Here is a 22,479-nt window from a genome sequence, read left to right as displayed (position 1 = left end):
CTCATTGATAAAAAACTAATCATAATTCTATTGTGGATAGTTTATAATACTTAACTCTTTCAAGTATATAAAAATTATTTGTGATTAATTTTAGCATTAATGTATAATGTATTGATATCCATAATTAAACGATATACCTTTCGATCATTATTGTTTATTCGTGCTCGAATGCATTAGACTACTAATTGCTAAAAAATTCATGATGCTTCAATTGGGTGTTTAACTAGTTATGCTTATTATTTTGTTGAAATGTTGAATGCAAAGGCATAGATTTAATGTAAATGATATCCAAATATATGGCATTGACAACACGGAACAAGCTAGCTCATGTCCGGTTCCAAGGCAGGGTCCCTTTTCCGGTCCTTTTAAGACCGCAAAAACCCTTAACCCATCCATCCAGAGCCATCCCTCGGAAGCTCCCGATTCGGTCCACGCCACACATATAAGCTACAGATGGGAAGAAGGGAGAAAAAATCAAAATCCGAATAGACCCGCCAGCCTTCCGCTGTCGATCGAACTTCTTTACGATCTACTTTGGAATCAACTCAGATACTGGATCTTACTTCTCCGAGTCGATTAGCCAGTCCGCCTCTTGCAGGAGTTGTTCAATCATATTTTCTTGCTCCGAGATGGGGAAGAATCAGGCTTACAAAGCTATGCAGAGGTCGAGGCTATCGGATGCGGCTGGGCCGGAGGAGTTCGAGGACGGAAGGGTTCGTACCTTTTCATACCGTTAACCTTGTGTTCTTGACCTATCACTTGTTTTTTCAATTCTATTTAGCTAGTTTGGCTTGTTTTCTTTTGAACGACTGTTGCAATTGAGGATGGAATTGGTTTCTCGTTGGAATTTGAGAGCTCAAAATGAGTAGTTGATTTGGGTCAAGTGTCTTCAAGTTACTAAAGTGAGGGCTGAATAGTTGGCGTAATGGCTGAAATTTTTGTTCGGGATTGTCCATATTTATATTTTTAGTCAAAATATGTAGGCTGTCGCTGTATCCGAAAGAATGTTGGATTCTGAGAGTGCCCCGCTGCTACTGTCATTGATATTGTGATAATAACGCAAGAGATTCTTTCCTTATTGACTTGGTTCATGCATTGACATATGGTTGAGCATCTACATTTTTGTTTATGAAGTTTCCGGCTTGCTGATGAAGCTTAGATTTTCTTTCCTTTCATTTTCAAATGAAATTCGGAGTAAATTTTCAATATTTGGAAGTCCTCGCCACAATTACAGATAAAACAAAGCATATTTATCTTCTTACAAGTATCCAGTAATTTTATTATCCTTCAAAACACTCGGGGAACTCTTTATAAATTCCAATTTAAAGTTATAATCTCCTCTTATTTGATTGAATCCACTTATAACAAGTACTTATGTGAAAGAATTGTCTTTCAACAATTAGTCATCAATTCTCCTTTTTGATAATGAATTCAATGCCCGTTTTGCTGAATTTGGTTGAAATGTGTGAATTCATCTTGATTAGCATTTATGTCATGCTTGACTAAGGCTATGTTGTGTCCATTGTTCGTCGGATTGGACAATGAATTTGTTGTGTAATTTGATCACCCGAGTTGAAGGTTTTTTTGTCATGAAGCAAAAACACTTTTTACATTTAGACATTTTGGTGCTATAGAATGACACTTGAAGGACACCATGTGTTGTATCTCATGTTTGATTTTTGTTCTTAAAATTGTTTCCATTGCCTATTGCCAGAGGAAGGGTTTGGAAATCAAGAGATTCTACTTTCATAGGAGTTTGAATTTCATTGTAGAGGCAAGATAGGAGTAGGGAATTGAGAGAGAAGCAAGGGAGAGGATGTGGAGCCAATAGAGAGGGAGAAGAATGTAGGAGGAGATGGCTTTGGTGTGTTTGGGGGAGAGGGATGTAGAGGAGGTAGCGGAATATGAGAAAGGCTAGAAAAAGAAAAAAAGAGAAAGAGAGTTGTGGGAGAAGCAAGGTTATTGGGAAGGGAGAGAGAGAGAGCGCCAGGAATCAATCATTAAATAAGAAATAATAATCCATTGGGCCTTATTTATAGAGAAAAAGGCTATAAGGATATTACAAAACATATTCCTAAACAAATTAAAAAGTTATTATCCTTCAATATATAAATTCAAAATAAAAAGTATTTCCTTAAATCAATAAAGCAAAAAATAATCAACCCATAGTAGGCATCAAATACGTCTTGATTGAACAATCTGTCGCGGGTCTCCTTTAGATAGTCATGGTGAAATTACTTTAAGTAGGTCTAATGGAGATGGTATCCTCAATGAGCAAAATTATGATGCTTGTTTGAAGGATCTAATGTACCTTCATCAGACTAGAGACCTAATGTGTCTTCATCAGTCTAAATCTGCTCAACATTTGACATTGCTAGAATTGGTGAAAGAATTGAAGCTGGTGCTACTAACATGTTTGTAGAAACTCCACTTACAGGGAAACCCTTAGGAAACTTTGGAGGGTTGATATGATATCAAATCTTCATCAGTGCAAGTTAGACAAATGCTCATGTTAGTAGAAAAATATAGAATATATGCTTTCAGTCTAACCTTTTAATTATATGGGTATGAGCTGGGTTATGAAGTTATTAATTGTATTGTGTGAAAATTGTTTGGGGAAAATATGAACTTAAATGTTATTGTTTTTTATACTTCAGTAGAAATGCATTTGATCATGCACAAATTTTGATGCAATATTTGGATTAAAATTTTTTTAACTAAATTCATGATCATTTGAGCTCCTATTTCAGCTAATTTATAATTGAACTAAATGTTTCAACAAGACAACCCCAAGGACATCAAAAGCAATCTGATTCAAGTTCAAATGAGCCCAAATCAAGCAGTTGGAAGTATGATTGGAAACTTTGAGACCTTAAATGAAGGATAAAATGATTTCCAATTTTTTCATTCTTACAGTCAAATTGAGTGGGATAAAGGCTTGATGTTGTTGTTGTACAGTCAAAATGAGCAGTGCGATGATAGAAATTTAATGAGCCCATGATCGCTTAATTATGAGTTCATTAAGATGCATATAATGATAGAATGATCAATGGTTAAAGAAATTAACATAGGCCTTTGATATAATGTTTTGGAATTTTAGCTTGATTTATCAAAATGCCACTAAAAAAATTATAAAGAGGGCTATATTCTTCACATGAAAGGGATCTTGAACCTAGAGCTTGGAAGCAAATTTGGGCTTTGAGTTGGAAATAGCTCTATTAAAGATCGATGTGATGACCAATTCTAGCAATCATAGTCATCCACCACCATCGCTTGATTATGGTCTCTTGACAATTATTATTTGATTTCAATCTCTCGATCAAAATCGCCCAACTACCTTGTTCGACTACACCGATCCTCATTGAATGCATTGCCCATTATCACCAATAGTGTTGGCATAAGCCATCTCATATAAGACTGATGCATGTCGTCGATGCACGTTGTTGTATATCGGTGTTGATGAACACCATTGTTTATAAGGCTGATGCATGTCATTGATACCAAGACTAATGTTTGTTGACTTCATTGCATGTCGTTGCTTGCAACTTTAATACTCACCATCGCTAGTAAAGGTAAGGCTTGCTGTTGGCATAAACTCTAACTCTCAATGTCAATAACAAGATAATATTGGCCTTCTTGGTCTCTGATCCTCTCTTTTTAAAGGAGAGTGATCGAACAACCAACAAACAATCACTTGAGGATAATTCCAATGCTTTAAATCGATTACAACTTCCACCATATAATCCATCCTCATGTGTTCATTTATACTCCATTGTTTCATTGCCTTTCCAAATTAAGGATAAAGGTTTCATTTCTAGCCAACAATATACACACTAGTGGAATCATTTCATCTAGGTTGGGCCACATGTTTTTTTTTCTTTTTTATTTATTATTTTTCTCGTAAAAACTTTGGCGTCTCTTATATTCATTCTCTTTTATTTGTGTGCACTAGATCTTTGTAGAAAGTCAAGACGTTAAATTCTTTCACTCTAATTCCATGAATAATTATACTCAAATCATTTTATAAGAGGGCTCCCCTTCTACATCACATTAAAGTTCCTCCACCATAGTTTTAGTATGATTTCTTGGACATAGCTAGTTTAATTCATCCTTCTTGTATTGGTTTGCTAACTTATAAACTTTTGACAACCGTGATGGATTTGAACCAACTTTGTGTTATTGACACCTCTTGTGATATCATAGGAGATAAACTTTGATGTTTTGTTTAGGAGTAATTCTTTTAAGGGATATGAATCATCTTACTCATAATCACAATTTTTAGGAGTCTTCGCTTTGACTATTACAATTATTTTATATTACATTCCAAACCATCATGCACAAAATCAAGATATTTTCTTAATTACTTGGAGGTAATCAAAGATATGTTATTTTTCAAGTAAGTTTTTACAAAAACACTTGTATTTTACATTTACATTTAAAATGGTCTCGTGAGGGTAGTTGACAGATAGGGTTTCTTCTATAAAAGCCCTAGAAGGCGCGGCAACAAAGAAGCCTTGATGGGAAGTTAATAGTTGACAGGTTCCTTGCTAGAAATACCCCATGAGAGTAAGTGGGGGGTCTCCACTAATCGAAAAACTTTAGAAGGCATAAGCTTTTGAAGGCACATGTTCTCCAAATTATCAAAAAGGCATAAACTTTAGAAACTACATGATATTCAAAAATATCAAAAGATATAAATCTCAAAAAGTACAAGTTATCCAAAAAAGCTAAAGTTAAAAAGCTTCTAAAAGTATAAGTTTTCTCATTTATTAAAAATCTTACATTATATAAGCTTTAGAAAATACAATTTTTTCAAAAAATTCAAAATATAAAAACCTTAAAAGGTATATGTTTCTTTGCTTATTTTAAAATCTCAAAAAATATAAGCTTTAAAAGATATATATCTCTTCACTTACCTGAAAATCTAATAAGATATAAGCATTAAAAAGTACACGGTCTTTGTTCATATCAAGAATATATGTTAGCATTTATTATGGATTTTCTCTACTTATTTAACATCTCATAACACTTAAGTTTCAGAAGATATAGACTTTTTATGCACCCAAAAATCTCAGAAGGCATAAGCCTTCAAAGTTACACAATCTTTATTCATCAAATTATATCAATGATGCAAGCATATTTAGAAGCCTCAATAAGCACAGAGCCTTTATCAACATAGGGATCGATGCCACTATGTTTCAAATGGTAGACAAGTATCTTTTTGTTATTGACTCAAAGATTCAATTATAATATGCTAAGTTTCCAATAAACCCTGAAGATTTCAAGCGCATCTCAAAGCCATATAAAGGGCTTAGTTTCCTTGGGGGATACGTTCTAAAAAATCTAAATTGCTTTTACACGAAGATTGAGAGCTCTTCTATTATTATTGCTTCCAATAACTTGATTACAAACAATCATGAACTAGAAAATACAAAGTTTAATTTTAAAGCCTAGTGGATCACCATCAACAAAGATTTCTTTCAGTCTTCTAACCTTTAGGTTCCTGCCTCAGCCTCCAAGGGGTGGGTCTTTTTCCCTTTTAAGTTTGTTGCAATGATGTAACTTTTGCTCGACTGCAACACATATTAAATGATTACAATGCAATCAAATCTGGTGGCAATGCTTGAATCACCAGATTTGACACCCAGTGCTACTATCAAGATGAAAATCAAGCACTATTTGGTGGTATCTGAAATGTACATACGCTTTTCTATAAGGTTGAAGCAAAGATTAAAAGGCGAGAATACAAAATGTTATAAATGGACTTACATCACTGAATTCTCTTTCCAATGACTTAAAGCATGTTAGAAAATTCATTTATTTGACATTTCAAATATTTTTTCTATGACAACAATGAGGTGCAGGAATCACCGACTAACAATTATTCAAGAATTTTTCTAAATTAATATTGTATGAGATATATAGTCTTTAGTCATTATGGCCATGTACCACGTCAAAAGAGGGTTTTCCTGTACAAATACAAATATAGTAATAAATAAATTCAATCATATTTTGAAGTTGATGAATCATGAAGTGATGTTACAGTCTTAAAGAATTGTGGAAAAAAAATAACCGAAAGCATTACAATATAACTAGCTTAAAATTAATTGGATAACTCCCTCACCCTCACCAAAGGATGAATATCACTCTCAACCTATTTAAAGGAAGAGATAAAAACTTGCCATCAATCCAAGTTGGAAGAAAATAGAATAAACTCCATTATATTTCAAAATATTGTGGCTTACAACATAAAATTTCATGGCTATTTCTAAGATTTACTTCATAAAAAATTTTATGAGCTATAGGCATAATAAAAAACATTAAATTACAGGAAAAATTATATTTTAATAAAAAACATTTAATTACAGGTGATTTAACTTTATTCCTCTTCGTCTTTCATCTCCCCACATTAAGAATCTTCAAGATTAGTTTTGTTCCACTCAAAAGTCTCAAGTAGAAGCTATATTAAGATCCTTTCAAATATTCAAGGAGAAGTTACCTCAATACCACTCTAAATCTTTAAAAAGAAGCTACCTCAGGCCTTAAACATTCTCCTACCTCTATTGCCAATGTTAAAATGCTTCAAATGCCTATTTTACCTATGAGGAGGTCAGCCCTATCAAGATTTCATTATTCCCACAGGCAAGGCGGCTAAATTTCCATGCAAGATAGTGATAATTTATCTTCATATGCATATTTTTGTTCACTTGTTTTTTTTACATATAATTTTAACTCAAAAAAAAATAAACATAAATAAAGTGGAGGAATGCATCGGGCTTGTTATGTGATAGAAATGTACCCTCAAACTTAAGGGAAAATTCTATAAGATGGTAGTGAGGCCTGCAATGCTTTATGGTGCCGAATGTTGGCCTTTAAAAGAGAAGCATAATACTAAGTTAAGTGTGGCAGAGATGAGGATGCTCAGGTGGATGAGTGGCTTTACCCTTAGAGATAGGATACAAAATGAGCATATACGTGAAAAGGTTGGAGTAGCTCCAGTAGAAGATAAGATTAGAGAAAGTCACTTTAGATGGTTTGGTCACATAAAACGGCAGCCTTGCGATGACCCGATTAGGAGAGTAGAGGTATTAGATTTGATTTATGTTAAGAAAGGTAGGGGTAGACCTAAAAAGACTTGGTTAGAAAATATTAGGAATGACCTTTCTTTATTAGATTTAAACGAGAATTTGACTTTTAATAGGACACAATGGAGAAAAAGGATTCATGTAGCCGACCCCACGTAGTGGGATAAAGGCTTGATGTTGTTGTAAAGTGACATGGCCAGATAAATATAAAAATAATAGTATTGCATGAGAATTAGATGAAAATATAGGAAATATACAAATATATTCTGATCATGCTACACTTGTAGTGGAGACCATCCACTTAGACATAAAAGTAATTTGATTATATGAAAAATATATAGAATTTATTTGTTCTTAAACCTATTATCATGAAATTTGTTAACAAATGGTTCAAATCATTAATGACTTTATTTAGTATTGGTGCATACTAATTTTCATCTTTTATCCAGGCCAGAATATATTCAAGGGAAGACTAAGTTGTGGGATATCAGTGGAAATATATTAATCACAATTAATGTTATTGAAATACTTGATGAGTCATCTTTGGGAAAATTGTTTTTTTTTTGTTGGATGAAGCTGAATGTGTCAATGAAGAGGGCATAGGGACTAATGCTAATGATGACACTAGCATTGAGTGTCTTAAGTCTAATTAATGATACTCATGTAGTCATGTTCCAATTCAATTTCTTCAGAATAACATTGGTATTTATTTATTTTGGAGATTTTTGGACATTTTGCATAATATTAAGTTAAGTGTTGTAGAGATAGAGGATGTTTAGGTGGATGAGTGACTTTACTTTTAGAGACAGGATACGAAATGAGCATATATGTGAAAAAGTTGGAGTAGCACTAGTGGAAGGTAAGATTAGAGAGAGTCGCCTTAGATGATTTGGTCACATAAAACAACTATCTTACAATGATCCGGTTAGGAAAGTAGATGTATTAGATTTGGCTTATGTTAAGAAAGGTAGAGATAAACCTAAAAAGATTAGGTTAGAAAATATTAAAAAATAAGGATATTAAAATCAGGTCTGACCGGCCGATTCAACCGGCTGAACGGGGAACCAGCTAGCCGGCTTGATTAGGTTTGTGTATAAAACTGGAATAGCATTGAACCGCCCGAGAACCAGAGAACTGGCGAACCATCACCAGTTTTGCAAAACCAGGTTGTTTAAGCCTAGCTGATTTTGAACCGATTCAACTCGTATTTAATTAAACAAAATAATTTAAAAATTTATTATTAAATATTTCACTTAATAAATTAATTTAAATTTTATATATTTTAGTTACACAAGCATCAATAATGCTTGATCACCCCATCTTACCATGTGACTTCTTTTACCATGTGAATTAAAAAGCTTATATAAACAAAAAACTATACTAACATATAGTATCTAGTTGATGTTGGACTAAAAAATCAAGATGAAGTTGTCAAGTTCACTATACATACACTACATATTTCTACATATATTTTTTAATTAAAATTTAATAATACAAATAATATTTAATTTTATCTTTTATTTAATTTAATTATATAATATAAAAATTGATTTATTTTAATTTTTTATCTATTTTTAATAATAAATAATATAACATAAATTTAGATATAATTTTATAATATAAATTTTGTATATTTTCATAGGTATAGATTATACCTAAACATATAATATAAATTAGAAATTATTTATATAAAATTTAAAAATATATATGTAAACTAAATTTTTATTAAATATGAATTATATTGTTTGTAAAGTATGATTTTAAACCTCCAACTCATTCTTAGTTTGAATATTTGATATGTATGATATAATGGATTTATGTTTAAGCTTAAGGTTAGATTGTCATATTATTATGTTAATTTTATTAATTTTAATAATATTATTATTTGTTACGTCATCCGATTCGACCCCGGTCAAACTAGTTGAACCGGTCAAACTGTAAACCTCTCATTCTTTCGATTTGTTGTCTGGTCCGATTTTGACAATCTTGATTAGAAATGACATTTAATAGGAAACAATCGAGAAAAATGATTCATGTAGTCGATCCTATGTAGTGGGATAAAAGCTTGATGTTGTTGTTGTTGTTGTGGAGATTTTCGGACATTTTAAAGTAATGTTGTTAAAATGGTTAATGAATGCTTGTGTTTGATTTTTTGTTATGATTATATAGTTTTTTTCATGATATTATATTTCATGTGATGTCTTTAGTAGATAATAGTAGAAATTATATATTTCATATTTAAGTTATTAAATATATAAACGTGCCCGTGGTGTGTTGTGTGCTACTTTTTGCAATTCTTCCGTATTGTCGTTTCCATGTTTTCATGTCATATCGTATTTGTGTCCCCATGGTTGCTTTTGTGTTTGATAGATGAGTATTCAATTTATTCAAGGAATGCAACTATTTTATTGCTTGGTGATAAGAATACAATAGAAACTGTTAATGAAGTTGACAATAACGCCTATAGAGCAAAGCTTGTACCATAATATATAACTCCTTATGACATGTTGAGTATTTTTATTTGGCAACATTCAACTTCTCACTAAAGTTTGCACAGATGGTTTTATTGACTCAAGATATTGCCATTTGTTCTATTTTTGTTAGTTTCTCCTCTGCACAGACATATACTTGTAGGTAAGGAGGCAGATATGCATATGCATATAGTTCGTTTGGGAAATGGAAAGAGCGTTAATTTGATCCAATACGATGGCTATCAGATGGATGAGAGAATATTTGCACTTGCAAATCATCTATTATTCTACACCGGATGTAACTATAACAAAGTTCTTTTCAGAACGGCATTGTCCTGTTGTCTTTTTATATTGTAGTTTGTTTCAGGGACACTTTTCATCTTGTAAAGTGAAAATTGATCAAGTATTTCTAATGATGTTTAATATTTTGATGATAATGCTTCGAATTCTCTTTTGGTATGTCATGCTGTGTCTTACAGATATTGGTCATACATAGACTTAAGGCTTTGTTTTTTTGTTTTAACTAGCTAAATGGTTAATGCATGTTAAAGTTATGTCTGCCTTTTGGGCATTGCATATTTCATATTATTGCGTGTATAGAGTGATACTATTCATATTAAATGCAAGTAAGATCTTTTGCATCTCTTCCATGAGTCTTGATCTGTATGCGATCATGGGAACTCATTTGCATGGTTCCTCTTTTGAATGCTTTAATGTACTCCAAAATAAATATAGCTTTCATCACACACTTCTGCCTTATAGTTTTACTGGAATTTTTACTAACGAGGACCGTCACAGGTTGATGGTACATTTCATTCACCAGAGTGGCATGCTGCTCGTTTGGCCAGCCTTAATACATCCCACACAATAACATGGGAAGAATACAAGAAAAAACAGAAGGTAGTATATAATATTTGTGATGTGAAAGAGTGTAGGGCTTCTTCCTTTGCAGTTTCTATCATATTGAAAGATCATCTGCATACTGTACTCTTTCATGTCGTGGTATGATCTCTTAGTTTTCATTCAGTAATTCCTTTACCTGAGCATTTTCTTTTTAAAAAGAGTAATTCTTTTATATTTGATCACCTTTGCATGTGTCTTACGAACAAGGTACTGTAACATACTCCGATCTATAAGGTGGGTTAGTTAGGAAATTCTTAACTGCGCTGGAGAGATCTGTTCAGCTGGTAATTCTTAACGTTGTTTAAGCCGCACTGTTGTATAATGTTTATTGGCATATAGAAGTTTTTAGCTATGTTTACATCAGGAAAGGTAAACAGAAGGTTAGGCGAACTAAGAATTTAAAAATGGAAGAAAAAATAAACGAGGATACCAATCAAGAACATTTCAAGAATTAGATAATAGGTAAGAGACAGGAGGCATGCTGCCTTATAGTCTTCATGGTTCATTTCCCCACAAATCTCAAGCAAAGTAAATTCAGTCAAATTGTTACCTTTGAATGCAAATATTTTACATTGCATTCTTAATACGCCAAATCAAACAGTCCCTTGTTGTCCATGAAGGCTTGCCTTTTGTTTTTTTGGATATTGAATTGAAATGTCCACGGAGCTTTACACTCCGTTGGAGGCTTCCTTCCCATTTGTTGAAGATTTTCTCCGACCCAGTGGAAACGTTTGCTGCATTAGCAGTGGTGATGAGTAAAGTTGCAACAGCTATTTCAAGTTTGCTGATCAGCTATGCAAACTGATTAAGCATGATCCTATAATGTTGGAAACCCGATATGTAGGCTTACGTTGTTGACAGGTGTAATCATCTCTTTTTTTCCCATCCCGTGGGGAATAAGACTTTGTAAGAGAGATTAGAGTGCTCGCCTTCCATTTTATTGAAGTTTTCTTGTTATGATAAAGCCTTCAAAACCTCATATACCATTAGTACGTATTCTTTCCATTCTATAGTTTGTTAATATGGTATTTCCATTTCCTTCATAATGAATAACAGTGCATCGTTAACCAATTTTCATGCTGTTTATTCTTGTTGAGATTAGCTGTAAGGTAATGAACTGTAAAATCCTTGAAGCAGTTCTCTGCCCTAAGTTGGACTCGTGTATGATAAACCCTTACCCTTAAGATGTTTTAAGTGCGTGGCAGCTCTAGTTTTGATGTGGTCTCATAGAGTCCACTTAAAACTTTTCCTGAACGAACTGCAAAGTCTTCTAATTTTTTTTTTATTTCTTTGGAATCTAAGAAATCAATTTATTGTTTTTCATTAAATTTATTCTTGCAACATGAAGGTCATATTGGATTCCAAAATAAGTTTGCGGACATATTAAAGAATTGAGATTGAGCAATGACATGATTTATTCAGTTAATTATTTATTTTGGTGTCTCTGAATTGTTCTTGAAAATGGGGGTGCTTCTCTCATGAATAAATAAATGTAATTATATTTTTTTTGGGAAATTTTGAGTGCTGGAGCACAAATTTGGTGTGGAGGAATTTAATTCTAACACCTTTGCAACAACTTCCAAGCTGTTCATCAACTAAGCTAGCTCACCCATTACTTATGTTATTTTTTTAATCAAACTAATTAAGAGTAGTTTTTATCAAACATAATTTTTAGAATACCTAGAGGGTTTCCATATATGTAAGTGCAAGTAGTTTGCGTCTGATTGCTTAGGAAAAGCCAACCCATGCTCAATCTTTATTGATTTATGGCGAGGAATTCTAGAGTAGTTTGTTTTAGGTAGATTGTGTTCATTTTAACTAGATTTTCACATATATTAAATCAAGGTTTATTTAGATCTGTGGTCAAAACTTCCTATATGAACATAAACTCCTATATTTAATTACCTTTATGCTCACGAGAGTACCCTTTTGATTAATGAGCTTGGGCTCAAATTTAGGTTTATGATTAGTGTTTGGATTTAATTTACAAGGGTGTTAGAAGAATGGAGATAAACCCTATCGAGATCCCATAATTCCTTGATTTCGAGTTTGCCAGTTTGCCAATGTTAGAGAGCTTTTAACCAGAATGTTTGTGGAGTTTGATTAACAATCATAAGTTACCTTTTTTATGTGTCTCCAGCAAGCCACATGGATGCATATGTTGAAGATGTGCTTGCAAAGTTGCCATCAACTCATTCGCTGATGATAGGCTAGCCATACAATTTTCAGTGAATAGTTCAAATGCACACAAAATGGTTGCTTGCTGTTCAAAGGTATTATACTTGGTCAATAACAGCACAGAGGCATGACATGACCATCAATTTTCTAGAACTTTTAGTATAACTCAAAGAAGCATGTTCAAGGCGCATGTGAAGTTTGATTGACTAGTTTGATTTGATTGATGGGCTCATTAATGTTGGAATTTACTTGAATTTAGCTTATGACTTACATCCTTAAGATGGCTTGAGAACCAAGCATAATTTGATTTGTGTTGGCTTAAATTAATTATGTTAAGGCTAATATCCATTGGATGGTTTGTAACTAGAACTTGCAATTTTTAGGATGAGGAAAGCTTAGCATTGGGTTTCAAGGCTTTACTATATATCTATGGTGGCTTGATTAATCAAATTTGTTTGATGGGATTGTTAACTTTACATTTTCTCCATTTATTGGGATGTAACTTACGTTCATTGGAAGGCCCATAAGTGGAGTTTACAACCTTTAAGGAGAGAAAAACCAAAAAATAAAACTTGATTTGAAATAGAATTTTGAACTTTGAAAGGAGAATTTGAACTGCAACTTTACTTTTCAGTCGAACCTAATGGATTGAGATTTGTAATCTTTGTTTTATGGGGAGTTTGACATAGGCCTTATTATTTTTAATTTATAATGACTTATAATGATGTATCTTATCTTGTCATGTTGACACGACAACCCTTATGAAAGTCTTACATAAAGTTCATGATCTTATTGTTGATTTTTTATCTCTTTGATTTTTTAGAATGACTGATTACATAAGAAAAAAAGTTCATGTTTGAAGGTACAAAGAAAGGGTATGTTTACATGAAATATAATTTTTTTGAGAAGCGGATTACTAGAGGTATTAAGGCTTAATGATCACTCGGATTGCATATATATGTCAACGTTGAATCATGTGCAAATGTGTTTGATGAAGTGAAAAAAAAAAGAATGTACTTATTATTTGAAGAAGTTTGCCACCACCAAAGAAATGACACAAAAGTATAAAGAAGATGATTGGAAATAGCTCATATTTTGATTCCCAGCGTGACATATCGAGTAGTGGAAGTCATTTAGTTTATTCTAATAAATGCACTCAAGGACTAATGAATAGATTTATGTTGAATGTTGATGTAGAGGAGAATATTAACTCTTAAACTTTTTCTCCTCTTGTTGCTACGAAGGAACTCAAGAATATAACCTGTTTAGATATTGCTAGGTATTTTTATGAAAATGACATTCCATTCAATGTTGTTAGGAGTCCAGCATGGATAAACATACTTTGATTTGTTGGGAGCTATGGTTGAGGTTTGAAGTTATGATAGAGGTTTAGAGCTTCCTAGTATGTATGAGTTCAAGACCTGGATATTAGATGAGAAGGTTAGGATAAGGACAATGATGGTGGATGAAGTGAAAAAGACATGGGTTAAGACATGAGTGATCATGATGTTAGATGATTGGTTAGATATTTGATAAAGGAGCATCATCAACATTCTTGTTAACAATCCTATGAAATTGTATTTCGGAAATCTATCAATGTTCAACTTTTATGATGGATGCACAATTGTTGTTTCAAATGTTAGATGAGGTTGTTGAGGAAGTAGGAGAGATATTGGTGGTTCAAGTTGTTACGCATAATACAAGTGCCTACAAAGCCTCCTGCAAATAACTTTGCACATTTTTTTGTCATTTTTTGAGAATTTTATTGCTTTTTCAGTAGCAATTGACCAGTTCTAAACAACCTCTTTAAACTCTTCCTTGCTTCTGAAATAACATTTCCACTTCAAACTTCTACTTATGACAATCAAGCATGAGATTAAAGACTGGCCATCTTGTACAATCATTTTCATCACCATTATGAACACTAGCGTCATCATTGCAATCCATACAGTCAACTTCACGTTGTTTTTTTCTTCAAATTTTCAATTAAATTTATATTTTGAACTCAAATCTTTTCCTTTTCCTTCTTTATAGTGTCTATAAATTCAACAGAACAATCAACATTTTTTTTCAAATAACTCATCATCATCATGCATCTCAGAATCATTGTTTTCAAATTGTTCTCATCATCTTTCAAGTTATAGTCCATATCCTTGTCTTCTTACATCTCATCATTATGGTAACCATGCCTCTTAGGTGTATCTACATTCTGAGCATAAGCATATGACAAATAATAGCGGTTGGTTGGGACAAACCACTATAAAGTTACAAGAAATTGGAGACATCTAACCACTCATAAACTAATGCGCGTAGTCCATCATTCCCTATTTAGTTGCTAAAATATATACACATATTGAACAATACAATCATAAATAAACTCACCTATAAATTAATGTTCATGCTTATCAATGGAGAAAATTAATGAAAGAACTCACTCTCTAAAAACATTCACATTGATATTCAATGACGCTTGTCGTTGATCACCCTTAATGATTCAAACTCTAATGTACAAAAAAAAAAAAAAATCGAAATAACAAAAAAAAAAAAAAAATCGAAATATATATAACCTTCAATGAAAAAAAAAACAAAATACAGAAAAAAATATATTAGAAGAAATTGGTGGTTCAACAATTATTTCTCTGTTCTCTCCAAATTGAGATGAGCCTATAAATAAAATTAAAAAGAAGAGTCTTAGTGAAATGAGTTACTTATTTCATGAGATTTTCAGACATTGTATATATTTCATGAGATTTTCAGACATTGTATAGTTGGTATTGATGTTCTCTGAATTCTATCAAAATTAATGTTTACAGTCTATAGAAATTGCTTTATATTAATTTAAAAGCAACTTGACTAGTCTTTCTGGATTCTTGCACTTATTTTTTCCTACAAGTTTCTTTTCCAATCCACGATAACAAAATAACATAGAAAATAAAGCAAAATAAATGTTATTACTAAATGAAACTTGTTCTCACAATGAAGTTGATTCATTTTTTCCATATTATCTAAATAAATTGATAAGCAAATCTATCTCCGTCTCCTTATGAATGTCGCACATTGCTCGCCATCTTTGTCTCTGGATTTCAAAGCACATTGTGATCACTCGACCTCTCAAGTCATTCGTGGTCTCTCGCAGTAGAACGCGTCTCGCTTGCAGCCTCTCGCATCACTCACGGTCGCTTGCAGCAGCACGACCTTTCTCATCTCGCTTGCAGCTACAGTCTTCTCCCTCGCACTATTCAGTCTCCAAATCCGTCTCCATGAATTATAGCGGGAAGGCGAATGATTAGGTAAGTATTTTTAATAAAATACCCGCAAAGAAGAGAATGCTTGTGGCTTCTTCCGTTAATTTAAATGAAAATTTTAGCAGAGGAACCAAATTGGACAATTTTTAATAGTTGATGAATTAAATTGGAGTAATGCGCATATCAATAGTTAGGGGACTATTTTGAGCTTTTACTCATTTTTTGTATTTTATTTTATTTTTTCGCCTTAGATGGTTTGGTCACATTAAACGGAGGCCTTCCGATGACCCGGTTAGGAAAGTTGAGGTATTAGATTTGACTTATGTTAAGAAAGGTTGAGGTAGACCTAAAAAGACTTGGTTACAAAATATTAGAAATGATCTTTTTTTATTAGATTTAAATGAGACTTTGACTTTTAACTGGACACAATGGCGAAAAAGGATTCATGTAGCCGACCCCACATAGTGGGACAAAGGCTTGATGATGTTGTTGTATTTTTTTTTCTTTTTGAGGCTTATGCATCGATCTATCGTGAGGCTTACGCCTCGACTCGGTAAAGCAAAACACCTTGATTTCTGATTTTGTCTTTTAAACCTTATTAATCATTGATTTTGTTGAAATATCATATAATGCTTATATAGGCTTTGACACCTTTATATCATTAGATCATCACCTAACCCATCAATCATAATAACTATTGATATAATCTAGCATTGAATTCATCGATGACCCCTCGATATAGATCGTGCCATTCAAAATTTTCAAAATCAAGAGTCGCGATCAACAACCCCTCGATAAAAGTTGAACCATTCTAACTTTCTAGTATCAAGAGTCAGGAATTCCTTTTTATTTCTACAATGGGGTTCTTCTCGTCATAACTTTATCTCTTCTTGTGCAGGTCATCATAGTGTGCATATTTATCTCATATGATATGACCTTTTATTTGCTTCTTTTAATTTATTATCATTATCGTTGATATTTAAAATTGCATAGCCTTAATATTCATTTGTTATCAATTAATCTGTTTTAAGAGGCATCCGAGGTAACATGATATATAACAATTTACCTCTATGTGCTCAAATAAATATTATTTTCCATCAAATAATCTGATGAATTGAGCTAATTAAAATATATTGAATTCATTTAAACAAGTACAACAATAACATCAAGCTTTTGAGCACTACGTGGGGTCGACTATATGAATCCTTTTTCTCCATTGTGTCCTATTAAAAGTCAAATTCCCGTTTAAATCTAACAAAGAAAGATCATTTCTAATACTTTTTATCCAAGTCTTTTTAGGTTTACCTCTACCTTTCTTAACAAAAGTCAAATCTAATACCTCTACTTTCCTAACTGGGTCATTGGAAGGCGCCGTTTTATGTGACCAAACCATCTAAGACGACTCTCTCTAATCTTATCTTTCATTGGAGCTACTCTAACCTTTTCACTTTTATGCTCATTTCGTATCCTATCTCTAAGGGTAAAGCCACTCATCCACCTGAGCATCCTCATCTCTGCAACAATTAACTTAGTATTATGCTTCTCTTTTAATGACCAACATTCGACACCATAAAGCATTGCAGGTCTCACCACCATCTTATAGAATTTTCCCTTAAGTTTGAGGGGGATTATCGCACAACATGCCTGATGCATTCCTCCATTTCAACCATCCAACTTGGATTCTATTGATAATATCCCCATCTATTTCACCATCACTCTGAACAATAGATCCAAGATATCTAAAACGTGTACTCTTATTAATGACTTAATCTCCCAAAGTCACAATCCCCTCGCTAGGTCTATTACTACTAAAATTATACTCCATGTATTCAGTTTTAGATCTACTCAAGTGAAAACCTTTAGATTCTAAAGTTGACCTCCATACTTCAAGTTTACCTTCAAGTCCCTCTATAGTATTATCAACAAGAAGAATATCATCAGCAAAAAGCATACAACAAGGTACATTCTCTTGCAAATGTCTAGTGAGAACATCCATGACTAAAGCAAAAAGATACAGGCTTAAGGTTATTCCTTAATATAATCCAACCAAAATAGAAAAAATACTTGGTCAAACCACCTTCTGTGAAGGTTTGAATACAAGTAATAGCTCATGCATACATATCTTTAATGATTTGAATATAAACATTATTAACTCCTTTCTTTTCAAGAATGCTCTATAGCACTTCTCTTGGAACTTTATCATATGGTTTCTCTAAATAAATAAATATCATATGTAGATCCTCTTTATTCTTTATATATTTTTCCATCAAACCTCTCAAAAAATGTATAGCTTCCATAGTAAACCTACTGGGCATGAATCCAAATTGATTTTGAGAAACATTAGTATCACGTCACAACCTACGCTCCATAACTCGCTCCCATAGTTTTAATGTATGACATATTAACAAGTAATTTTATAAAATGCATTAGACTTGTTGATATGATCATGTTATGCTCAATCTGAAGAATATCTACTTGCATGTGCATAATAGCTCAATGGAATTATGAATCTTGACAAATATTAAGTTCCAAGGATAATTTATTCCCTATATTAGAGATTGAGTATCTCACCTGAATTATAGGTTCTTCAGGATAAATTTCCTTATTTTTGTCACCCTGACATCTTGTTCTTTAATAAACAATCAAATAATAATAAATTTCTCAATTTAAATAATTTCTTTAAATTTTTCACATCGAATTTAAATCAAATTAACATCAAATAATATATTTGCCTCAAATTGATTTCTCTATATTCAAGCTTTTAACCCTACAAACGCGAATCTCAACTCAAGTTGTGGAAGAAATTACTAAGATAAAATTGTTATTGAATAATCTTGAATTCTCCTGTTTTTCTTTTTCTTCTTCTTTACTTCTCTCCCTCTTCATCTTCTTCTTCTATATTCCTTCTTTTTCTTTCTTCTTCCCTACCTTCTCATTTTTCCTATTTTCCCTTCTTCCATATCATTCTTCTTTTCTCTGTTTTACTTCTCTGTACCGAGCTCCCCTTATGCCTGGTTCCAGGTCCTGAGCTTACCTGAACTTCCATCCTGATAAGTGTTAATAGGGTTAAATTACATTGCTTAGGTTAGGTAATTTAATAATTATTTTCTTTAATTTAATAGCCTTTTTAAGTCCACATTCTGATTCAGCTTTAATTTTTGAACTCAGCCATTTCCTGCACCCAATTTGGGAAAAAATGGATTTTGCGACAATACAGTCGTTAGTGAATAGTATTATTAAAAACTTTAGGTCATTTTATTTAATTAGAAAATTAATTAATAAATTCCGATATACTTATTTATTTATATACACTTCTATATATCAAATGATAGAAATAAAATATAGAATTTATAAAATGGTTTCAGTGATTTTTGGCAAAAAATGAGGTAATTTTTTATGGAAAATTCTCATCTTTTTTTAAATTTTGCATCAAGATTGAATTTAGAAATCAAATCCTTAGCAAATAGTAGAAAAGCCTCGTGCATTCTTACGATACTACAATAAGAAGTTTTTATCTCACTACGTGTGGTCAACAACATGAATCATTTTTCTTCATTATGTTTTATTAAGAGTCTTATGATAGATGTTGTAAAAGATTTTGATAGCATTTTCCCTCTTCATTCTTTCCTGTTTATAGTTGCTTCCTGAAACATGTGTTGTTGATGGAGATAGCTGTATGCGACTTTCAAAATAATTTACTTATGCCTTAATTAAATAATGGAGATACCTGTATGCGACTTTCAAAATAATAGACTTATGCCTTAATTAAATGAATGGAGATACCTGTGTGCGACTTTAAAAATAATTGACTTATGCCTTAATTAAATGAATGGAGATACCTATATTATTTCTATTAGAAACCACCATTTTCATGGTGATATGACAAGGCTGGCAATTTTTTTTAAAAGGTTGGCATTTGGACCTACATGTCATCTTTATTTGAATCCATGTATTCTTTGTTAACTCTGTATGTTGTGTGAGCTAACTGAAATTTCATCATCGAACAACAGGTTAGGTCTTAGTTTCCTATTTTGTGATGTATTTTAATGTCTTATCTTCTCTTATAATTATCATCATCATTCATTACCACCTTTAACTTAATTTTTTGGGGTTACCCCATCTTATTTTTCTTATCACAATCATCTTTCTTTATCACCGTTAACCCAACTACTTGGTTTTAGCCTGTGTATCCTCTTTCTTGTTCTTTTACATTGAGTGTTGCATGAGATGCTAACACAATTTTATGCAAATCTGTAATGACGTAATCATACTACCTTTAAGCGTCTAATTTTTAAGTAATTCTTTCATAATAATTTTATCCGCCTGCTTTATTGGTGTATGTTCCATTCTCCTTTTAACATATCCAAATCACAAAAACTTATTTTCTGTATCTTATCTTTACAGGAGTAGACTTTCATTTTCTCTTTGATATAAGCATTGCTAACTGTCCTTTTTAGTTTTATCATTCATCTTCATTATTATTTTCTTTTACGCCACACTCAACTTGAATATTGATGTCTTTATTGTAAGGTTATGGATGGTCGGATAGAAGTTATATAAAATCTACATTTAAGGCTTCAGGAGTTTCTCTTATTTCATATCACTCTTATGACATTTCCATTTAACTACAAATTTAACTCTTGAGGTTATGTCCACATTTGCATCCTCTTTCTTTTCTCGAATAGAACCAATTTATTTAAACATATGACATCTCAATTTCACTTCAACTTCCACTAATGTTGGTTACTAATTTATCATTGCCATGGATTAAAATTTTATATCATCAATTCATTTTTCTCTGTATTAATCTTGAGCTCTTTATCATCTGAAAAATACCTCCATTACCTCCATTCTTCCAAATTTTCACTTATTTCAAAATATCTCCCTTATTAGAACTATCTCATTTTAATAACATTTACTAAGATGGTTTCTTGTGGATTTTCTTATAAGCTTATCCATGGCTATATTATATTTGATCGCTGATGTGCTTTTACTAGAATTGAAAACTCTTTGGTTATTCCACAACTAATATTATTCATAATTGCATTGCACATATATTTAGTAAGTTCAATATGCCTTTTCTTTGCATGTCAAATCAATTCTACTCATAATCATCATGTATTTTCATGTTAATTTAAAATCACATGAAAATCCTTTCTTTTCTCTCAATATTATTTTCAGTGATTTCCAAAACGCAGAAATATCAACTACAAATATTTAAGATAAGCCTAATGATGATGGTGACAAATATCACCTCCATTTTATTTTTTCTACTCTCTTCTACAACTTTCTTTTATGAATTATTAAGTTGATTCCAATATAGGTATCACAATCTTAAGCATATTATTTTTTTCTTGAACGGATATCAAATACTTGTTAAATGATTTGACATTCCTTTAGTCTTTATGACACCATTAAAAGATTTGTTAATGAGCAAGCTGCTCTAATTTATACAATAACTCTGCAAATCTTACTTGTTATCCCGTACGAACTTAGCTTTATCTTTATTTATGCTATTCAAAACATGCAACATCACTTTTTTTTTAATTTTTTATTGTTATGTTGGATTCTTTCATTAATTTTGATAAAAAATAGTTGCTGTTGCAGAGTTCTTTCTATAGCACTTATTGGTTTTTGTCAGGAAGATGAACTCAAGAAGGGTGAAATGGAGGCAGACAAGGATAGAATGATGCGAGATTACAGGGCACAGCTGGATGCAGATAGAGCTCGTAAGCTTGCTGCTGGGAGGAACCATTCAGACATCAAGTTGCATAGAAAAAAAGGTAGGACAATAGAAAACGTATGATTTATAATGTCAATTTAATTATGCTGGCCGACAGAATTTTTTTCATGATCAAAAGTAAATGGTGTGCTAAAAATGAATATGGTCTACCCTTCGATGCTATCTTTACTTTATTATTGGATTTGTAACAGCAAACATTAACCAATTGCATGTTAAGGGAACTGATATAGAATAAGTATTTTATGGAATACTTTGGTTTTTCCTCATTCTTATGTCTTCTTGCTCTTAATAGATGCTAAAATGGGATTGCAGCAAATGAAAGGGTAATCAAAACATGGATATATCAAGAAAAACATGATATAACAAGCATTGTAAATGAAAAATCCATCGTATAATAATTTAACTATGCTAGTGACATAAGTTTGCATGAAGAATCCCCTAGAAAATTGCAGGAGACAAGTGCGCAATACGATAGGACACCTTTACTGCAACACATGATATGTCAATTCTAATAAATCAAACAAGTCAATTGGCTTGGATGTGGTAGAAAACGGAGCCAAAGAAGACCATACATATAGCCCAGTTAACTATAATTAAGCTCTAGTAAATTGCTTAAAGTTAATGGTCGAAGACAAGACAAACAAGCCCCACTGATAAAAGACAAAGATTGTTACTATGGTCATCCTGACCATATGATCATAATTACTCTTAATGTATTTTGATCTTGTTGAACATAACTTGTAGTCCCTTGAGGACTATATCATATTTTTTGACCTTGTCAAAGCTAATTGCCCACTATGCCAAGATCTTATCATCGTTTCTTAGTCTTTCAATCTTTTATCTCTTCTATAATT

At 32.2% G+C, this 22,479-nt stretch overlaps 1 protein-coding gene across 1 annotated transcript in view; it reads left to right on the top strand.

The window, feature by feature from the left end:
- The first annotated feature begins 428 nt into the window (after nt 1–428).
- The window catches only part of LOC110095568 (protein FAM133-like), a 50,514-nt gene continuing 28,463 nt past the window's right edge, over nt 429–22,479 (top strand). Inside the window, exons 1-3 of the mRNA XM_020821165.2 lie at nt 429–713; nt 10,355–10,456; nt 21,524–21,665. Coding sequence (XP_020676824.1) covers nt 630–713; nt 10,355–10,456; nt 21,524–21,665 — 328 coding nt within the window. The 5' untranslated portion in view covers nt 429–629. The remainder of the gene's footprint in view (nt 714–10,354; nt 10,457–21,523; nt 21,666–22,479) is intronic.

The sequence above is a fragment of the Dendrobium catenatum genome, unplaced genomic scaffold, assembly GCF_001605985.2.
Source record: "Dendrobium catenatum unplaced genomic scaffold, ASM160598v2 fragScaff_scaffold_1125, whole genome shotgun sequence".
Classification (NCBI taxonomy): domain Eukaryota; kingdom Viridiplantae; phylum Streptophyta; class Magnoliopsida; order Asparagales; family Orchidaceae; genus Dendrobium; species Dendrobium catenatum.
The sequence above is the reverse complement of the archived record's forward strand: the minus strand, read 5'-3'. Positions and strand labels throughout refer to the sequence as shown.